Source organism: Pipistrellus kuhlii, unplaced genomic scaffold, assembly GCF_014108245.1.
Source record: "Pipistrellus kuhlii isolate mPipKuh1 unplaced genomic scaffold, mPipKuh1.p scaffold_m20_p_10, whole genome shotgun sequence".
Taxonomy (NCBI): domain Eukaryota; kingdom Metazoa; phylum Chordata; class Mammalia; order Chiroptera; family Vespertilionidae; genus Pipistrellus; species Pipistrellus kuhlii.
This window is the reverse complement of record NW_023425405.1, coordinates 14,566,849-14,588,867: the sequence shown is the minus strand read 5'-3', so window position 1 is coordinate 14,588,867 and position 22,019 is coordinate 14,566,849. Positions and strand designations below refer to the sequence as shown.

The 22,019-nt window shown below is 37.6% G+C and overlaps 1 protein-coding gene across 2 annotated transcripts in view; it reads left to right on the top strand.

Annotated features, from left to right (window-relative positions):
• Positions 1 to 22,019, top strand: part of CHCHD3 (coiled-coil-helix-coiled-coil-helix domain containing 3) — a 253,270-nt gene that overhangs the window by 90,664 nt on the left and 140,587 nt on the right. For both annotated transcript variants that reach the window (XM_045576846.1, XM_045576849.1), the window contains one exon: positions 8,136 to 8,253. In XM_045576846.1, coding sequence (XP_045432802.1) covers positions 8,136 to 8,253 — 118 coding nt within the window. The remainder of the gene's footprint in view (positions 1 to 8,135; positions 8,254 to 22,019) is intronic.

Sequence of the window (22,019 nt, the reverse complement as noted above, 5' to 3'; positions counted from 1 at the left end):
AAATTCATTATTAGCATTAAAAATGACCTCTGAGGTTGTAGGCCTTCATTTTTCTTTTCCAGTGTTGGAAACAGTCTTTCTGAGTCAAGTACATTGCAGGACTTTGCAGATATTATCTGTGTATAATGGTCATAGTTCAATTTTAAATAAATCATTTCATCAAATCACTTTATCTCTAATAATGTCAGTTTCCCATTTATTCTCACCCATTATCTGAGGTTCTTATCAACTTTTCCTCAGTAATATAATGACCTTATATATGAAATTATAAAGCAATTTTCTAAGCTAGAATTAGATAGAATTACTTCTGTGTCAACCTACATGAAGATAAATCTGAGTATTTGTGAATGGCCAAATGAGCAGCATATAAGTTCAGAGAAACATTTAGGAGGACCACGTTGGGAAAGGGCTGATAATAATCTTGGCTCTGGAAAACTTTGGCTGTATATAATGATAAAAAATAAGAAATCTTGTTTTAGAACATAGTAATTATGAGTAATACAGGGTTGTAAAACTGTCCTTATATAACCACGAAGGTGAATAATGTAATGGGAACTAATTCCTACAGGGGTTTTATTTTCAAAGGTTGAGAAGCTTGGCTTGGGGAACCAGATCAGATAATCTCGTGTCTTCTATGCCCTTGTCCACATCTCAGTTTTTCTCCTGTAAAAAGGGGACATAATAATGCCTCTTCAATGGAAGGTAATGAAGTTGAATATTTAAAAAAATGCCTTGCTAAAGTTATCTTTAAAATGTCCTTCCCACCTTCTTAAACCCCTTTGGTTCTCTGGAACAAAACAATATAGGCTAGCTTTTATGTAGAAACCAAAATATATAGAATTAGATTTTTATATATACTAGCTACCTGTGGGAACAGAATGTATATCAGTAGCTTATTGTTATCATTGTTTTTTTTTTTAAATTTAAAAGAACAAGTTCTAATAATATTCATTAAAGGAGATTTGCTTGGTGTTTAGAAATTGATTTTGCTGGTGTATCTTAAATCTCTGACCTGATTGAGAATATTCTAAGTGGCTAGGGTCTGTTAAGGGCAGAGCAGACTTGTATTTGTTTCGTTAAGCTTAGGCAAGCTATCCAATTACTTAATGCAAATAAGAAAAGTTTACACTAAACTCCTACTACGTTGCTTAAAACTCTAGATAATTTAAATGAGGAGAGATATGTATTTAAAGGAAGGAAATTTAAATAAAACTTATTATCAGGGGCTTAATGTAGAATAATATTAGGCCAGGAGATCTGAACTAATAAGTGGAAAATGCCAATAAATAAAGAGAATGTGTTCTCCAAGTTCCTTGGCACACTTAGTTTTGTGTTGAGATAATTCTTAAATCTTTGGAAACCCAAGTTAATAATGGAAGACTTACCGTATTTTTCGGACCATAAGATGCACTCCCCCCCCCCCCCCAGAAGTGGGGGGGGGGGGGGGAAAGTCCCTGCGTCTTATGGTCCAAATATAGCCTACACATATACTTTAAAAAAAAAGTTTTTTTACTTGCCCGGCTCTGTGTGGTCTCTGTGTGCTTGCCCGGCTCTAAAATGGTTCTAAATGCTGCTGTTTACTTTACAGGGTTGATTACATGTGTTTATGACTATGATGTTGGGTTTTAATGCACATAAAATATTTTAGGACACTATTTGTTTCAGAATCTTTTTTTCTTCATTTCCCTTCTCTAAAAACTGGTGCGTCTTATGGTCCGGAGCGTCTTATGGTCCAAAAAATACGGTACTTTTATCTCTTGCCTTCTCTTCACCTAATAGGGACTTTAAAAGTGAAATGCTGCCTCATGCTTCCCCTTCTTTCTCTTGCAGAGTGTTTACAAAACAGCCTGCTCTGACTATTGCTCAGCTCTGGGCAGTAGCTTTCAGTGAGGCCCAGGAAGCAGGGTCATCTCATTCTGCTCAGAATGAGAGAGAAGTTGTTTAAGCATATGAACATCTACCTTTCATAGATGACCGTTGAATTAGGGCAGCTTGATGGAATATAAAGCCAACAGCACCGAGAAGCAGCTCTGGAAAGACCTGTGAGCATCTGAGAACACAAGCAGTTGTTCCTTGCAAAATTGTTGTGAAAGGATCTAAATGAATTAGTGAGAGAGGGAACTTATTAGGTCTAGTAATAATTAATGTCGTTTTCTAATACCTTTTTTAAATCGAATTTATTTAAACAATACAACAAAATTTAATCAACAATATAGTTGCCGTTGTTTTCTACTACTTGTGCCCAACGCTCAGGAAGCATTTTAATCCCTCTGTTGTAAAATTCTTGTGATTTTGATGCAAAAAATTCGGTCAATGCATTTTGAGGCATTTTTCATTATTAAATTTTTTTCCAAGAAGAAAGTTTTGCAAAGAACGAAACAAATGGTAATCGGAAGGGGCAATATCAGGAGAATATGCAGGTTGAGGGAGAACTTCCCATTCCAACTGGCGCAGTTTTTCAGCAGTGATTCTTGCAGTATGCGGTCGTGCGTTATCGTGGTGAAGAATTACGCCCTTCCGATTAATCAGCGCAGGTTCTTTTTCTCTTAAAGCTTGGGCTAACCTTTCCAATTGGGCACTATACACTGCACTTGTAATGGTTTGGTTAGATGGTAAAAGTTCATAATGAAGAATTCCTTTAAAATTCCACCAAACACACAACATCACTTTTTTCGCATGCAAGTCAGGTTTTGGCGTGGGCTGCGGAGCCTCATTTTTGTCCAACCATTGAGGCCGCCTTTTCAAATTAACATACAGCACCCATTTTTCATCTCCGGTAACAATTTGCTCTAAAAACGGCAAACGGTTTTGACGAGAGAGGAGCGAACTGCAAATTGTGACTCTTTGATTACGGTTGTTGTTGGTCAACTCATGAGGAACCCATTTTCCAAACTTTTGAACTTTGCTAAGTGCACGCAATTGATTGGAAATTGTTTTTTTGTGAACAATTTAAAGTTGTCGCAAGCTCTTGTTGGGTAATTTGAGGATTTTGCACCAAAAGAGCTTGAAGAGCTTCTTGATCAAAATTGGACACACAGCCTCCACCACTCTTGTCATCTAACAAAAAATTTCCCTCGCGAAATTTCTCAAACCAACGCTGGCATTTTCTGGCGCTAACTGCATCTTGACCAAGAGCACTACAGATGTTTTTTGCAGCCTCACTTGCTTTTCTTCCTAATTGGAACTCGTAAAGCATGCAGTGCCGAATATGCTCTTCATCCGCCATCTTCTTAGCCCTAGTTTTGCAACAAAAACCAAACCAAACACAAACTTTTTCAAGCAAAACTTGTTAATTGCATTTCACACTTTCTGTAGATACCACGTGTTTGAAGGTTATGTCAATACAAGTCAACGCCACGCAAGATTTTAAACTAGGGGTGTCGAACTCAATCAGAGAAGGGGCCAAAATCTAAAATCCATCCTAAATCGCGGGCCGAATGGTTTACTGAACAGTCATAAACTGTCATTGTGATGGAAACGCAGCGGAGTGCAGTGATGACAGCGCGGTGCGGGCCACATTGCAAGGCCTGGCGGGACGGATTTGGCCCGCGGGCCTTGTGTTTGACACATGTGTTTTAAACGAATGTTAAAAACGACATTAATTATTACTAGACCCAGTAATTCAATCTTCAATCAAGTAGTTCAATCTTCAAATTTTAAAGCTGGGAAATCTGAAGTTTATGAAATTGTACAGCTATGTTGCTGGTAAGTAATGAGAATTTGTTCTGGGACCTGCTCCTAAACTCCTAAAGATGTAGGCCTGTTCATAAGGATAAATGAAGGTAAATGTAAAAATTAAGAAAGGAAAATAATTTTCTTTTTAGTCAATTTGTGCCACTCCCAGGCTCTCTGCAGCCAGGAATCTAGCATAGTTAGGTATAGTACTCCAGAGGCTATAATAGCATAGGGCATATAATATCTTTTATATTGAAATATAACATCCTGCTGTTTTAAGTGACTTAGTGTAGTAGTGTAGTCTGGGATTAAATCACACTGGTGACAATTAAAACATGGTCCTTGGCCCTGTAGGGTTTAACTTGTCTAGTTGTTTCTAAAATTCTATTTCTTCAGCTGGTTTTCATTCTTTTTTTTCCCTAAGGTTGGAAATAATGCCATTCATTTCTTCCTGTATGGGTACATTCAAAAGTATTTGAACACTTTACCATGTGGCAGCGACTGTTAAAAGCATTGGCGATAGCTCGGTCTGTGTGGCCCAGTGGTGGAGCATCAACCCATGAACAAGGAGGTCACAGTTCAATTCCCAATCAGGGCATATGTCCAGGCTGTGGGCTGGATACCCTGTAGGGAGCGAACAGAGGCAGCCAATCAATGATTCTCTCTTATCATTGATGTTTTCATTTCTCTATCCCCCTCCCTTCCTCTCTTTGAAAAACAAAGCAAAACAAAACCAAAAATCAAAAAAGAAAAGAAAAAAAAAAAAAAAAAAAACCAAAACCCAAACATTAAAAAGTGTCTATATTAAAAAAAAAAAAAAAAAAAAAGCATCAGGATATAGCAGTGAACAAAAGCAGACCAGTTCCTTGCCCTTGGGGCAAAGAAAGAAAAGATGGGGCTGCCAGGTCATTATTCCCAATTTTTTATTTTAGAAGCCCTTGAAGATAATAAAAAGAAAATAGAACTTTTTATTGATGAAAAATTGGAAAACAAAGATAGAGAAAACAAAGATATATGTGATGAATTAGGAGATTTTTCTGCTTTTCAGAAAATCACTGCTTTCTCTGTATTTCTGACCCCATAGTGGGTATTATTGCTGCTACTTACCTATCATGTTGATTGCTTATTCTGTTACAGGCATTGTGCTAAGTGCTTTGAGTATATAATCCCGGTAAGGTAGGGATTATACCATCCATTTTACTCCTGAGAATAACAGGACCCAGGGAGGTTCGCCAAGTACTTACTCAGCTAGTAAGTGGTCGAGCCTTGATTTGGACCCAGGAGTCAGTGTCCAGAGTTTGTGCATCTGGGCCAAGTATTAAGTATTGCAAACTGAATAACCTATATATTTTTTTTATTATTACAGTAAAGGCTTTTGTGCTCAAGTTTTTTGCTTTTATTTCATTAACTTGCCAAAACTTAATGATTTTCTTAAAGTTCAGCCACTTTTAACTCCTTGTGTAATTAAAATTTATGCCATAGGCAAGTAAATGCAGAAAAAAACCATGTATTTATTATTAAAATAAACTTTTAAAAAATGTGATATACCAAATATGGTAGACATGAGAAAAGTCTAGTGTGTAGAATTCATTTTATAATGTAATGTTAATAGTGTAGTCTTCCATATGTATCTAAAGTGCCTTGTGAGCACAGTGCTTGCCATATAGTAGGTGATCCATAAATTATAGTAATTTTTAGTATTTTTGTTTCCACTTGTAAAATAGGTAATAATTTTTACTTTCAGGTGATATGCTTTTAAAATACTCTAACAGCACAGGATGGTAACCTGATTCAGAAAACTCAGCATTCATACTCTTCATTTTTGAGGTCGCTCTCCTTTTGTGTATCTCCAGGGTTTATTTGGATACAAGTACATTTTGGTAATTGAGGCCCACGAACTTGAGTATGCATCAGAATCACCTGGCAGGCTTCCTGCAAGACAGTTTTCTGTCCACCCGAGTTTCTGATCCCAGGAGGGGTGGGGCGTGTCTGAGGATTTGCTTGGTATTCTCCCAGGGGCTGCTGTGCTGATTTGTGGACAGTCCTTTTAGAACTGCCACTCCAGGAGTGACATGACTTCTCATTATGGCTGTTCCCTTACAATCATACATGCCCACTGAGTTAACCTGTGCAATCATGATGTTGCTGTTCTTATTGTGAAATTTATTTTGATACGATATAGAGAAATTTGGTTATAAGTATAATTGCTCTTTATTGCTTAAGAAAAGCAGTTGCTTTTGCATTATACAATTTCAAAGTGCTGGTTTTAATTTGTTTCTGTTCATCTTTATTCAAGAACACAAAAGCACACAGGTTTAATTTTTAGGGGGAGGAAAGCATTATAACTTTGAAATATATTTTACAGGATGATTCTATCTGTTATAATTGATTTCTGAGAATTATAGTGTATCAGGATGACATAGCAATTTAAAAATAGCAACACAAACTGTTTTCTTTTGCTCTTTTCAAGAATTCTTCCCTCCTTCCTGCTCCCACCCGCCCTCTCCCCCTCTCTCTCTCCCTCCCTCCCTTCCTTCCTTTCTCTGGTCCTCACCCTAGGTTATGTTCACTGGTTGTAGATAGAGAAAGAGAAGAGGGGGGAGAAAGAGAAAGAGAGAGAGAGAGAGGGAGGGAGAGAAACATTGACTGACTGCCTTTCTTACATCCCCAAGACTGGGGATCGAACTCACAACCCAGGCATGTGTCCTGACTGGGAATCAAACCATGACCTTTTGGTTCACAGGAGGATACTCCAACCTAATGAGCCATACCAACCAGGGCTTAAGAATTTATGAAAATTTAAATTTGATAGATTAATACTGAGTTCCATTTGTTATTCCTCATTTTTGCTTATAAAGTAGGTTTCACTGAGAATTTCACTTATACCAATATAACAATTGTACCTTTTCTTTTCAAAGCATGGCTTAAACCTTTGGGAATATGATGGTATAGAGTGGTTATTCTCTCCAAGAAGAAAAGGCAATCAGAGAATCTTTGTCCATGAAATTAAACTGAAATGTACACTCAATTATCTGACTACCTTTCAGTGTCAGGCTCTACGGTGAGCATTGGTGCCAAAGCAATTTATCTTTTTCGTGCACAATGAGGGGTTTTAGTGGGTGGTGAGTTAGCATGACCTAATTGTGTGATGAGGTTTCTGATAAACCTAACGCAATAAGATGCTTTATTAATACAATTAGCATTGTGTGCAGGATTTGGGAGTTACAGTTCTGCTGTTTTATTTTGCTAGACTGTATCTACAGTGTTACATTTGGTGTAGTGCTAAGGGACAAATAGGAGTGGTCCCAGAGGTGATTAAAAGGTCTGGCCAGTTTTGCATATGAAGGTTGTTGGAAAATAGGAGTAATTCACTGGGTGGGAAGATATCTTTTTAAAAAATAATATATTTTTAATGATTTCAGAGAGGGAGGGAGAGGGGGAGAGAGATAGACACATTAATAATGATGAGAAAGAATCATTGATCAGCTACTTCCTGCATGCCCCCATTGGGATCAAGCCCACAACCCAGGCATGTGCCCTGACTGGGATTTGAACCGTGACCTCCTGGTTTATAGGTAGATGCTCAACCACTGAGTCACTCGTGCTGGGCCAGGAAGACATCTTAATTGTGATTTTAGTTCCCTGCGGTAATATAAGATTCATGAGGACTGCGACCTGTTCACCTTGTTCAGCACCGTGTCATCAGTGTCTCCTACAGTGTCTGCTATGTATTCAAAACAGTTGATTTCAGTCAGTTTTGAGGGGAAGAGATGGCCACCTTCAAATATTGGTCTTGTAGATGCTTGTTAATTAGATTTATTACTTACTAGATGTCCAATGCACAAAGATTCGTGCAAGAATGGGCTTTCATCCCCCTGGCTGCTGGCACTGCCTTTGCTCTGGCCTGGAGCCACCTTTCGGCCTTCCCTCCAGTCCAGAACTACCTTTCCATCTTCCTACACTGCCCAGAGGCATGGAGTTGCAGGGTCGGTGTGGAAAGCCTGCGTTCCTCCCCTCCACCCTCCATCCCTCAGTGCCTGTGTATGCAAATTAACCCACCATATTTGTTGGGTTAATTTGCATATTCACTATTGATTGGCCTGGTGGGCTTAGCGAAGGCACAGTCAATTTGCATCTTTCTCTTTTATTAGTGTAGATGTCCCTGGAGGGCATATGGTGGCATCAGGGAATTTTTAGGCGGCCAGATTTCAGATTTACCTAAGAAGAACTTTGTAAAAACTAGCTTAGCAATCACACTGGTAAACTCCATGTACTTAATTCTGTTATTTTAAATGCTCGGGAAAGGGCTGCATGGGGATTTACTAGAAAATATACCTGCTTTTGATAAACTGTTGTCAAGATGATTCAGCTGTTTCTCTTTTTATTTAAGTATTTCATTAAAAAACAATGTCAACTAGTGAATGTTTTCTTTCTAATTTAGACCTTTCTTGTCTTTTCAGACTAAAGCAAAGCAAAGAACTGGAACGAGAGAGGGCTCTTGCCAATGAGCAGTTAACCAGAGCTATTCTCCGAGAGAGGATATCGAGTGAGGAGGACCGCTCGAAGGCAAAACACCTGGTGAGCAGGAAACAAATAGTGGAAATGTCTTGTCTACAAGGAAACCTCTGATGTTTGGGGAAAGCTACATCAACTTTTAGAGTTGATAAAATTTATGTTCTCTTTGCTTAGATTTCCTTGATTTTTGCCTTTTACAAGTAGTTGACAATTTGCCGAGATTAATCAGGAAGGACTTAAAAAGACAGATAACTTCAGAATTATTGAAATAAAGTCAACACAGAGACATAGGTACGTGCATGTTGCCTGAAGGGATATTTTGCATGTTTGTGTGTTTGTGTGTGTGTCCCTCCTTCCTCACTTTTAATTTTATTGTATTGGCAATCTCTAGGGTAAACAGTCTCACTTGTTTCCATGCTTCTGACGACTGCCAGATGTTAGTCTGGGAAATCTCCAGCAAAGGTGAAGAAGGTTGGATCAGTCACTTTCTGGGCTTTAGAAAGGGGGAAACATTGTGCAAGGGCTTTGAGAAACCAAAAGAAATAATTAAAACACTTTTTTTTTAATTTAAAGAAAATATGATATAAACATGTCTAAAATGATTATTAATAGAAGAAAATGTAAAAGGCATTCATCAATTTGTCATTATAATGCAATTACTCCTTGCATTGGGTGTGTTTCCCTCTAAACAGTTTAAAAAAATGTTTTAATTGATTTTAGAGAGGATGGAAGAGGGAGAGAGAAAGAGAAACTTTGATGAGTGAGAGAGAAATATCAATTGGCTGCCTCCTGCATGCCCCCTATTTCAGATCAAGTCTGCAACCACACCGCCCTGACCAGGAATCAAACTTGTGACTGCTCAGTGTCCTTAGTTTAGCAGGTAATTGGGAATTGTTGAAACTTTTAAGAAAAGGGCCAGTTTCTGTTCTCTTATTCTTTCTCTCTGTCCTTTCTTTGGGAGGCTAACCTTTGACTGTATACCAGTAGAATCAATTAAAGGAAGTTAGTATGTAATGAATCCATTGCTTCAGTGACTCATCCAGGATCCAGGCTGAATGGGTAGATGTGAAGCTGGAACAGAGGTGATGGATTAAGAAAGAAATGTCAAGGGTCTGGCTGGTAGCCATCATGAAGGGCACACATGTTGATTGGAACTGAGGCCAAGACATGCGGAAGGAGAGCCAGGGGGATGATTTCAGAATTAAAGGCAGTAAGTGTTGAGTAATTAGATCATTGATTATATCTGCTGTACTCCTGAGAGCCATCTTCACTAATGTCACAGCCTCCCAATTTGAGGGCCAGGAATGGAGTGGAGAGGGTTAATAGTGCTGATGCGGAAGGAAGCCTGGGATCCAGCTTCTTGTTTCTAGCAGGTAGAGGAATCCTTTGTTGGCCTTTTTCTTTGTGGCTCTGTATTTTTCCCTTGTCTTTGAAGCACTCCTTTCTCTACTTTTTTTGTGCCTAAATTTGGACATATTGTTATGTTCTTTTAGTTCAGGGAGATAAGCAAGATTGGGATTTAAGAACACATTAAACATACATGTATGCATATGACAAAGCATAAAAAGTTTTCACCAAAAAAATAAGACTTTCTTATTTAACAGTAACTTAAAATACTATGTAATATATTGTAAGCTTGGTTGGAATAGCTATCTTCAACCCATTTTTCTCTTTGTAACTTGCAAATCTTGTGTATTGCACACATATATTTTAGCACATTAAGCATAAGAAACTGGCCTTATCTGTTCTGTTTTGTTAGGTCTCGTCTTTGTGATTCTGGGGATGCAGACTACAGATGGCAAATTGCCATGCTCTCAACTCCTGAATTTCAGCATCTATTATAATATTAGCCAAATAAAGCCTCAAAGCCCTTAGGGAATAAAAGTAGAATTTATACAATAGGATCGTCACTGAGTCAGAGGATCCTGTCCTGGCTTGAGTGTTCTCAGACATCTGAGTGACAGTTCTTGACCACAGCAAGGTAGCTGCCTAACTGTTTTACCAAATTATCCTCTTGTTGTTACTACTCATTATTATAGAAGGCATTCATATTTAGTGAGTAAAGATCAGAAAATAAATACAAAAATATTAACCCACTTAAATTTCCACTATCCAGAGATAGTTACTGTTAAGTTTCTGGTTTATTGTTTTTATATTTCTTTTTATACTAATTCTGTATAAAACATATATATTAATATGGGTATATGTATACACACAAACATAGGTGATAATAAACTTAGTCTTGTATAACTCTTACAATAACTTTCATTTAAAAAAATTAGACTATATGGTAAATTCTTTCTATACTAATAAGTATATATATGTGTAGTCACTTTTAGTGGTTGAATGTATTTAACTGGATTTTTCTTTGATTATTAAAATAATACAGGGATATTTTAGAAAACTTGGGGATATAAAATTACCAAGGATCCAGCTCATATCCACGAGGATGGCCATTATAAAAAACAACAACAAGATTGTCAAGGATGTTGTGGCAATATAAAATGGCACAGCCACTGTGGAAAACAGTATGGCAGTTTTTCAAAAAATTAAAAATAGAATTACCATGTGTTTCAACAATCCCACTCATGGCTGTTTATCCAAAAGAATTAAAAGAGTGACTCAAGAAGATATTTGTATGCCCACGTTTATGGCAGCATTATTCACAATAGCTACAAAGTGGAAGCAACCCAAGTGTACTGTAGATGGATAAACAAAACCATGGTCTATACAGACAGTGGAATGTTATTCAGCCTTAAAAAGGAAGGAAATTCTGACACATCATGCAACATGGGTGAACCTTGAGGTCATTGTGCTAAGTGAAATACGCCAGCAATAAAAAAATAACAAATACAGTGTGACTCTACTTACATAAAGTGTCTAGACTTAGAGTAATGAGATCTATAGAGATAGTAAGTGGAAGGGTGGTTGCTGGTGCTGGCGGGGAGGGAGAAATGGAGAGCTTTTTAATGGGTATGGCATTTCAGTTTTGCAAGATGAAGAAAATTCTGGAGATTGATTGCACAACAATGAGAATGCGCATTATATTCTTCAACTATACACTTCAAAAATGGTTAAGATGGTAAATCTTTTGTGTATTTTACCACAATTAAAAGTTAGGAATGAATTACTAAAGATGTAAGCAATATCGCACATATTTTTTTGTTCAAAATGGTTTAGGTGGACAATTTAATTCTAACATGTATTATTCCATTCCTTATTATTAACTACATTACTTTTAATCGCTGAGTACCATCCAGGTTTCCAGATTCTGAATCCCACCACCTTGTAAAATGAGTGGCGTGGAACTTCAAGCCTGCCATTGTCCCTCACTTTCAAGATCCTGAGCTGGGGAAGCAGGCATCCTCCGAACTGTGATCCCTGTCAGAGTCACCCGGGAACGTTAGCATTGCTCTGCTGCTAGTGCTGGGCTCCCATTGCTGCATTCTCAACCCTAATATGTGGGGCCCTGAGTGAGGGCCAAACATTGATTTGTTCTTCTTTATTTAGAACTCAAATGCTGCAGCCTGTGAGAAAGTAAAGGTTAGGTTTCACACATTTGAAGGAATTGGAAAGCTGTCTTTCTGGAGAACTAGAGAAAAACACACACAGCACTGATGTGGTGTTGGTGCTGTGAAATAAAACGAACTCCTCTCTCCCCCCTCATCTTCCTCCGCCCACTAGCAGTTGACATTTGGATTTCTGTCTTCTTAGACGTGAACCCAGGCTTTTCTTCCCACAGTTGTAGATGCTGGCTTTCTTAAAGCTCTTTGAAGGGCAAAGTCATGGTGGCCCTGTTGTTGAAGTTTCAAAATAGGATCAGATCGAAATTTTCCCCGTTAGAAGAATTGCTTTAGCTGGAGAAGGCGTCAAGTTCTGCTCTAGATACAGGAAGGGTATCCCAGCTGCCCATTCTACCTTTCAGTGAGCGGTACCAGTATTTCAATCAGCTGATTTCACCCCGAAATGTTTGGGGAGGCAGTTCACTGATAATTTTATGCACACAAAATGTTAATTAAATCCACATGAAAGCTGTGCTGCGTAGGAGCAGGAAAGCACCTGCTCCTAAGAGTGAAGACTAAATAAGAGGAAACCTGTAAAGTTACATATTGTGTGATGTTTTAAGATCTCATACAGATCAATCTAATATTTGCTGTGTCATTATATATATATATATATTTTTAATCACAGAACAGGGAGCTGCATTTTTTTTGACTTTGCAAATACATTTGATTTCTTTTTAAAATGTCAATTAAAATTTGATTGACTTCTTTTTCTCTCATTTGGCTGTTTTAACATTAGTTGTTTCTTATCACCGCAGAATTATGTGGTATTGTCTTTTTAAATTTAAATTTGAAAAGAAGCCCCTCTTTACTTACTTAAGGGGATAGTTACGGAAATGTTCTAGAGTTTATAGACATACATGTGAAATAATTTTCTTCCTCTTAGGACAGATGCTTTATTGAGTGCTTACTGTATGCTAGATACTGAAGATATATAAATGAAGAAGACAAAATTCTGTCCTTAAGAAATTCACTGTAAAATGTGGGAGATATACTTAAAATAATGTTAAAAAGTGTTAAGTCTGTTATAGAGCCATGCTACTTATATTTTTGTGAGAATTCTCACTTTTGTGAAAGCAGGGACTTTTTTTTTTAACTCATTGCTATTTTTTCATTTATTCACATTCAAATTTATTTCACACATTCAAGTACCTAGTATGTGCCATTGCCTAGCAAAGAGTCAACAGTCAGTGAAGACATGCTGATGAAGTAAATGAAGGCTTGAATCTACTTAAGCCTGTAAGTCGGAGGAGAGGAAAAGGGGAGGAAAATTTCCTAGGCAAGTGGTGCCTGAGCTGAGGCCTGCAGTGAGTGTAGGAATGCACTTCGCGGGAGGGAGTGGGGACCGGCCAGCCTGTGATATTGCAGGCAAAAGCATGGGGACAATGGGACCCTGCAAGGGACGTCCGAGTGGGAAGGACAGTGCAAGGAGTGTTGAGGGATGAGGCAAAAGATGTTGGTCAAGATCCTGAGTTTCATAGAATCCAAGGTTTGAAGGGACAAATGAAGTGGTTAGATAGGCATTTTGATAGCTCATTCTAGTGACATGTGAAGGAAGGAATAGAGAAAGAAATAAATGGAAGCAGAGAGATCATTAGATCATTAGATATTTTGGCCCCTTTCAACATTTCCCTCCATCACAAATTTGTTAAACACCCACTGTGTGCTAGGCACCGTTAGTTGCTAGTGAAGATGCACAGATGAATTCAATCTGGTTGCTTTCCCTCACAGTCTCCATTCAAGTGTAGGGTTTGTGGGGAAGAGCATTCTTACCTTCGTTTGGTTTTTCTATTTATGTTACAATTTTGAATTTGTAAAAACCTGATAGTATTTAGAAAAAAAAACTACAAAATTAAGTCAGGTGAATGCATAAATCTAGTTTTTGCAAATTTAAGCAACTGTTTCACCAAAATGTCACTATTTCTTTCCTAGTTCCTTTTTGTCTGCAATGAGCCAGTGAAGCAATCAACAATTGATTAATTTTGTGCTGTGTCCTTTTCAGTGTTTTGTTTGTGCTTCAGCTGTGACAGCTGAAATTTCACGGTAAGAGAAAAATGTCTAGAATTTGGGATATGAAGGGAAATGACTAAATCAGAGGAAGTAGATAATAATACCACTGCTGCCCAAATATAAATGAGGCCCTGCTCAAGGGCAAAGGAGACAGTTGGGGTGGTAATTTTGCTGTGATCAAGAAGGTTCGTGTTCAAAAGTTCTGTGCGAGAAAACAGTGAGGGATTAATTGGGGCTTTTAGTATCGTTAATTATCCAGGGGAATGAGTGACAGTGTAGCAGCAGTTATCCTGGGTTCTTTTATTGGGCACTTAAATATAGTTACATTTTATTTTATATTTTGCTACTTTTGGGCGCAAGTTAGTACTTTGATTTTAACTTCTATCACTGTGATCCCTCTGGTTATATATGCTTTGTGCTGGTTTTCTTGCAGTAGACCCTGAGCCCCGATTGTTTTGACATGCACTGAGTATTAATTTGCTTTCAATTCCAAAAATGAAGTTGGTGATTCTGCGTTGTGCTTTTGAAGACTATTTAAATGTAGAGTTTCTACTGTATGTTTGGGGTTCTGTCTGAGCCATTTAGATATATCTTCCTCCATGTTCATTGGTGAGAATGGGGCCTGGAGTCCATCTGCAAGTCCCATTCCTTCTAACTCTTTCTCAGTTACTCTCTTATTGGGAAATTTAAAGGGGCAAGGTGGAGGAGAGCAGGTAGCATCCTGTGCCTTCTGTGTGTTTGGAGCCATTACGATTTCCGGCACAGAGCGTCTGTGTGCCATCTTCTCTCTTTACGTCCTTTGTTATTATGTGTGGTCCTACCTCCTGTGTATGTTAAAGCAGTGTTATTACTGCCAGCTGGAAGGCATACTGCCCTGTGAAGAGACTGTTAATCAAAGATTGCTAGTCATAGAGTGCCAGGGCAGGTTCAGGTTTGCTTGCTTGCTGCTGCTGTAGAAAAGGAGAAACATGTTTGGTCTCCGTTTGCCAGCCCAGCCTTTGTTAAGGGCCCAGAGAAAGAATAGGAATGTTATTACAGATTTCAGTATTGCTTGTATACAGAAAACTGAACCAGATGACTATATCTTTCTCAAATATATACACACACACCCTCCCTCTCCAGCTCTGTAGAACCACCTAGGCCCATGGTCGGCAAACTGCGGCTCGCTAGCCACATGCAGCTCTTTGGCCCCTTGAGTGTGGCTCTTCCACAAAATACAACAGCCCGGGCAAGTCTATTTTGAAGAAGTGGCGTTAGAAGTTTAAGTTTAAAAATTTGGCTCTCAAAAGAAATTTGTCGTTGTACTGTTGATATTTGGCTCTATTGACTAATGAGTTTGCCGACCACTGAACTAGGCACTTAAGCCTTACCAAGGAGCCTCAGGGAAGCTTGGTGGCATGTTGGCAGGTACCGAGGGGCTGGAGAGGAGATTCACTCCCATTGTCCAGTGAACACAGTGTGGAGGGGACTGCAAGTTGCTTGTATTGCTTTTTTCCAAGGGACTGTCTGAGCTTGAATGACCTTGTTGACAAAGTGAAGAGAGGAGAAAATAGCACAGCTGAGTATAATGCTGTTGATGGTCTTGCCAACAACAAGCTGTATTTAAAGACCGCTATGAGGAGCAACTCTGCCTAGAATGTGCTGTCATATTCTCATTCGAAATATACTTTACAGAATGCACCACGTTTCTTGCAAACCTGATTGACTCAGGGCAACTTTTGTTGAGCAGTGTCCTGTGTGGTGGCCCTGCCATAAATAGCATATTGACATCCCATCACTTGGGTCATTATGGGTGTCAAGGTGAGGTATGGAGAGCACTGAGTAAAAATCCATAGGTAACTAAGGTGCAAAAAGCTAGTTATAATTCTATCTCTTTATAATGACCTGGCGTTTTGTTAACTTATTTGCTTCACTGCCTGGTCCTAAATGAACTGTCATTAGGGCTCTGGAATTTTATTGAACTGACATCATCATCTCTTTTCCTACTGAAGAGGCTAAGAAATATGGCCCTGAGTGTTTGCTTTCACCTGTGACAAATTAAAAGTTTTATATAACCATAGTGAATTCCATCAATCCTTACAAATCCCAAATAAGAGTTTTGTGCATTATGTTTTGAATGAGACTGTAAGGCATGTGTTCCTTTGTGTTCAACATCGATCTGTCCACTTTGTCTTCAGTGGCGACTCTCACACTGTCACTTCTGACACAGCCTTGAGAATTGCTTTCAGCCTATTGTGCCTGGGCCTGTGATTTAGTGACTTCACTGATAGCAGTAATGTTGAATATATGACATACCACGTGCAGTGAAATTTGCTTCATTTTTTGTTTATTGGACATTAAATTCTTCATGATGCTAAACATTCTCGAACAGCTCTGTATTTATTTCCTTTAAGTATCCCTGTTTTTATTGCCAAGATATGATTCCTAAATGGAACTGAGTTATGCTCTTTCTGTGTTTCTTGATATTTTGAACTGAGCCCTGCTTTGGGGGTGTGAGGGTTTATTTTCATGTACCCTCGGTTATTCCTTTAACCATAAAGACGTTCACCATTTTGTTCCATTGTGCCTCTCTCTGCTCTTTTCTTTACTAACTACATTTTAAGGATGACTTCTCCTGAAAATTACGAGGGGCAGAAATACTAAATGAAGTAAGGCCTCCATTCTCTCGAGAGCAGGAATCTGTTTACAAACCTGCAGTATTTATTACATACCTCATTTAGCTCATTCATCATTTTAATAGAAAAATGAGTCATTTTAGATGATTCTGAAATAATTCCGAGGTGAGCTACATAGCCCGAGGCAGAATGTGATTTACTCAGACAGCACCAAGTTGTTTTCAAAACAGTATAATGGAATGATCAGCACTAATAATTTATGATCACTTGTGGCAAACTTATGGGATGTCTTTATTGGCACAGAAATTTGTTGATGAGATTAAATGTTTAGAGGAGTTTTTGAGCTAACTTCTCTTCGTTCTTCCATCTTCTGTGACAAATATCACAAAGTTCCATACTTAGCTGTATGTCTAAATACTCTGCCTGTTTAAAACACGGACTGTAAATTTAATTCCAGGTTCCTGTTTAATATTCTCTTGATAAGAAAGAACACCAGTCAGTGTCACAGGCCAGTTTTTATTGGAGATTATAAACCGACTCATGTACATTTTCTACTTAGACATTAAACATTAATCCTTTCGTAGTTTCCTTAGCCTCTGATTCTCAGGAACAGAGCTAGCTCACCATCTGGAACCAGAGTTTTGAGCCCAAAAGGAAATAACAAAGTGCTTCCAGGTGCCGTAAGCTCATGAGCTTTATTAATAACCAGCATCACAACAACAACAAAAACACACCAATATTGGTTTTTAGTCCTTTTTATGTAAGTGAGAGCTTTCCAGTCCATTGTCTTATCTGGTGTTAATTAGTGCTTGCAATGGGCACATCATCTAACAGACCTATAACGGATGATAAAACATACTCAAAGGGACTGCGAGCCTAAAGCATGCACAGGGAGAAGAACTACAGATCAGAGTCCCCCTGCCTAGGTGGTTTAATTCTGGCACAATCTAGCAAATTTAGTTATTGTTGTGTTTTTTACCTATAGTTCATTGGAACCATTGTGTTAGCAAGAGTGTGAGGGGCCTTTTAGGGACAAAGCTGATATTACTACAGATATTAAAAAGGCAATAGCAATTCATTTATGTGATAAGCACACACATGTGCGAAGTAAAAGCATCAAAGCTTGATGGGCCTGCTCAGCACAGAGGCAGACGGCCCTGGCCACTCTAGTAGGCCTTGTGTGTCGGGCTCAGTAAAATAATATATTCATAATCATATCACTATCAGGGATTAAGAATAATCTATATAAGAACAAGGAATTGAATAATTCATATTAGAATTAAATTTTCTACCTAAATCATTTTGAGTAGAAAAGGTTTTGGCACTTCAAGTTATAAATGTAGTATTCCCCAAAACATTCTCACTTGTGAATCTCTGCATTGCAAGCGGATACTGGCTAAATGAAGTGTTATCGCCCACGCTTACAAAGCCATTTCCAGTGTATTTATTAAAAAAAGTTTACTATGATCTGTTATTAGGGAGAGGTTGTTGATATATATACAAAAGGATTTGATCTGTAGAAATTACCTGTTCTTATAAGAACACCAATTTGTAAAGGCAGAAACTTTCTTTTTTTAATGTACATTGTAAATTTTTTTTCAGGGGAAGTAAAAGATACTTTGAGTATTTTTCTGCTTTGGATAATAAAGATACATTAATCTGTAGGCTGCTTGTTGAGAATAGAGATAGGCTTGTTACAATAGATTATTTTAAAGATTAATTTATGTAATATATTTTAGCATTGACCACTTTACTCATGCAGTGAATTCAACCAATTTTGTGTTTTGTATTTTTGTTGAATTTTAAGAGAAATTTAAAGTGAAGATATTTTGCAGGTTTTTCTTGTAAAGTCATGTTCTGAATATAATTTTAAAAACAATATAATTGACCATTTTGGAGATTGGTTAAGTTAAAAAAATGAAACAAATTTGGAACATAATTATATAACTATAAATGTATCTTAATAACTTCAAAAGTAATTATTATTGACATTAGGTTAATTAATGTAATGGAAAATTAGTTTATTAAAAAAAATTATAGCTTTTCCCTCACAGGTCTGTAGAATGATAGGAAAGAACTGGTAACTAATTTTTCTTTAAGTCTACTGTTGTAAAATTAAGAGCTGAGTATAAACATTGCTAGGTCAAATATGCATACTTTATTTATATTGCATGTAGTAAAGACATTTTTTAGATGTGATAAGAAATAGGATTTTGAAATTCATTTCTTAAATTGTTTACTTTTAATTAATTTTTAGTTTGCAGAAAAGTTGTAAGATCAAAGAACTTGGCTCATTTATCTGTTTTCTTAAAAATTGATTTTAGTGGGAGGGAAGGAAGGATGGAGAAATAGAGATGAGGAGAAGAGAGGGGAGAGAAAGGGAGAAAAAGAATAGAGTAAAGGAGGAGAGGGCGAAGGAGGGGCCAGGGGAGGTAAAAGAAACATCCATATAAGAGAGAAATGTAGATCAGTTGCCTCCAGGATGCCTTGACCAGAGATCAAACCCACCATTTGGTGCATGGGATGATACTCCAACGAACAGAGCCACACTGGCCAGGGCAGATTTATCTTTTTTGAAACATTTACCACCCTTGCTTTGTCATTCTCTCCCTTTTTACACATATAGACACATTCTGTGAACTACTTAGACATGGTTTGCAGATATCATGCCAAATTGTCGCTATGCCTTAAAAATTAGTATGTTTTTTATATAATCAAGTATAGTTTTTAAATCAAGAAATTTGCATTGATGCAATATTTTAATTTTTAATTTTTAGATTCCAGTATTGTTCTCTACATTATTTTTCTCCTAGCTAAAACAGGATACATTCTAGGATACTATATTGCATTTATTTGTCATGTCTTAAAACATTTTAAACAAGATTTGCAAACTATAGTATCAAGATGAATGCCATGCTAACTTCAGTTTATGAATTCTTGCTATCTTGGCAGAGTTTTAGAAAGAGGAAAGTAGAATGGACAAAAGAAAGGGGATGAAGGCCTTACCACACTTAGATTAATATTTTATATTGTGGGTAAGGAAACAAAATTTTTAAAAAATATTTTCTTTCATGAATCCAAACTAAAAGCACTTAAATGCTTTCAATCAGCATCTAAATAGGTCCTGTGTATTTTAAACATAGCAGACACTGAAGTTGTATTATTAAAAACTGTCAAAGAGTAAACTCTTTTGTTATTTTTATACAGAGTTTTTGGAACAATAATTTAATCTGAAGTAGCCTTTTCTCTGGCACCCTTTCTAATCCCCCTCCATTCTGCTCATGTAATTTTAGGCAAATTACTTTTTCCCCCCTCTTATATTCTTTGTTTCTATTTGTTTACAATGAGGACAAGGTCACTATTGTACTTCCCTTTCAAGTCTGTTGCCTTGATGAAGAAATATATAAATACAGGAGTTCTTAGAATGCAAAGTTCTATGTGGTTGTAAATTGATTTTACATGAAGTAATTTTACTTTATGAATAGGTTACCAATTTCAAGAGTCACATCTATTTTAATTTTCTTTAGTTATTTTTTTAAAAAAAGTCCATTTAAGAATAGAAAAATATTTAAAGTTGAAAGTCTCTATTTTCTTGGATAAATTGAATTTTCTTATTGAAAACTTATTCTGATTAGTAGAAGTAATTTAATCATAGGCACAGTAGAGAGTCTTAGATACTGCTAGCAGTCATTATATTGAAAGGGTCCAAATAAGAGGGTGGGGTCTTTCTGTTATTATGTGTTTGCTGGCTTATAATAAAAATGCAGTCCTTTGATAGCAACATGAACTTAAATTGATATCATTAAAAGTATATATATATATATACTTTTTATATATATATAATCAAGTTAAAATACAGAATAATTGGTCTATAGTACTTTATGCCTTTAAGAAATGACTATTAGCCGAACTGGTTTGGCTCAGTGGATAGAGCGTTAGCCTGCAGACTGAAGGGTCCCAGGTTTGATTATGGTCAAGGGCATGTACCTTGGTTCCGGGCACATCTCCAGTAGGGGGTGTGTAAGAGGCAGCCGACCGATGATTCTCTCTCATGTTGTTTCTACCCTGTTTCTACCCTGTTTCCCCAAAAATAAGACAGTGTCTTATATTAATTTTTGCTCCCAAAGATGTGCTAGGTCTTATTTTCATGGGATGTCTTTATTTTTTCCATGAAGAAGAATGCGGTACACATTTATTGTTAAGTGAAAATAAAGGAAATTTATTACCTGTATACGTTACGGTAGTATGGTAGTTGTCAACACAAACCAGACAAACTGTGAATCCTACAGTATCAAGAATTTACTCATTTATTCAATGACAATCATGTCATCATCTTCTGGAACATCATCATATCAATCCAATTCCTGAATTTCCTGGTGAATTTCTTGTGACTCCATTTCTTTCAGAATCAGTGGACCAAATCTCTCATGTTTAGCCTAGGGGGGATGCTTATTTTCGAGGGGATGCCTTATATTTCACTCAGAAGGAAACCTGTAAGTAGGTCTTATTTTTGGAAGATGTCTTATTTTCGGGGAAACACGGTAGCTCTCTATCCCTCTCTCCTCCTCTCTGTAAAAAAATCAATAAAAAAGGAAAAAAGAAATGACTATTAAATTAAACTAAATTTCTGTATTACAATGGACTAAACCCATGTGCTACCACCAAGTCCAAATACTAATATCTTAAAATGTTTGCCTTATTTCTATTTATTATTTACTTCTTGAATTCATTAAAAATCTTTAAATTTTCAAATTTTATGATTATTCTGTGTCCTGTCCATTTGTGCCATAATTTTTCTTTTCTAAAATGTAAATTTCTGTATATATAAAGAGCCAGGGTCGTAACATCCATAATGACCGAAGGCTCTACTGAACACCAGGCTGCGCACACAGCAGGCAAGCGGGCTGAACTGCTGACCTATTGGAGAGAGTGAGGCAGGCTAATCAGCAGCAGTAATGGCTGCTGGCGAGGCCTGGAGAGAGAAGCAGGATGATCTCATCACCCTGCTTTCAGGGTAGACTCATCACCCTGCTTCTCTCTCTCTGGGTCTTGCCAGCAGCCAAGCTTCTCTCTTTCCCTTTCAGAGGTCAGCAGTTCAGCCTGCTTGCCAGCAGCCTGGGGCAGCTGCTGATCAGCCCAGAGATAGGCCTGGAGATGCTGACTGGCATAGAAACCAACCAATCAGAACCAAATCTGGGTTAATTGCGAGGAGCCCTATTTCCATGTCTTTAAGTTTATTTTCTGGTGGTTTTTCATTTTCTCTTTGAGCTGCCTCATTTTCTTGGTTATTCATGGTATTTGATGGATTCCTTCTCTGTCTAAGCAACTATATATGAGTGGCACTTAACCTTGAAAATTAATAAAAAATCTTTCTGTTGTTTTCCAGTAGGCCCTGAATCACAAGGTGCTGTTTGTTTTGTTTTGTTTTGTTTTTGCTCTCTTGCACTTCTCTGGCTTTTCAGGTCTTCACAGGGTGGTGGAAAATGGCCTGTGCTCCCTGGAAAGGTGAGCACTGCCCCTGCAATCCAGTTGTTTTGATACCAGGGACCAACACCTGAACTCCATAAGGAAATGCAGTGGATGATGGGACTCCAATTACATGAAATCCCAGTGTTGTCTTCTGCAGCCAGATGTCTCCAGC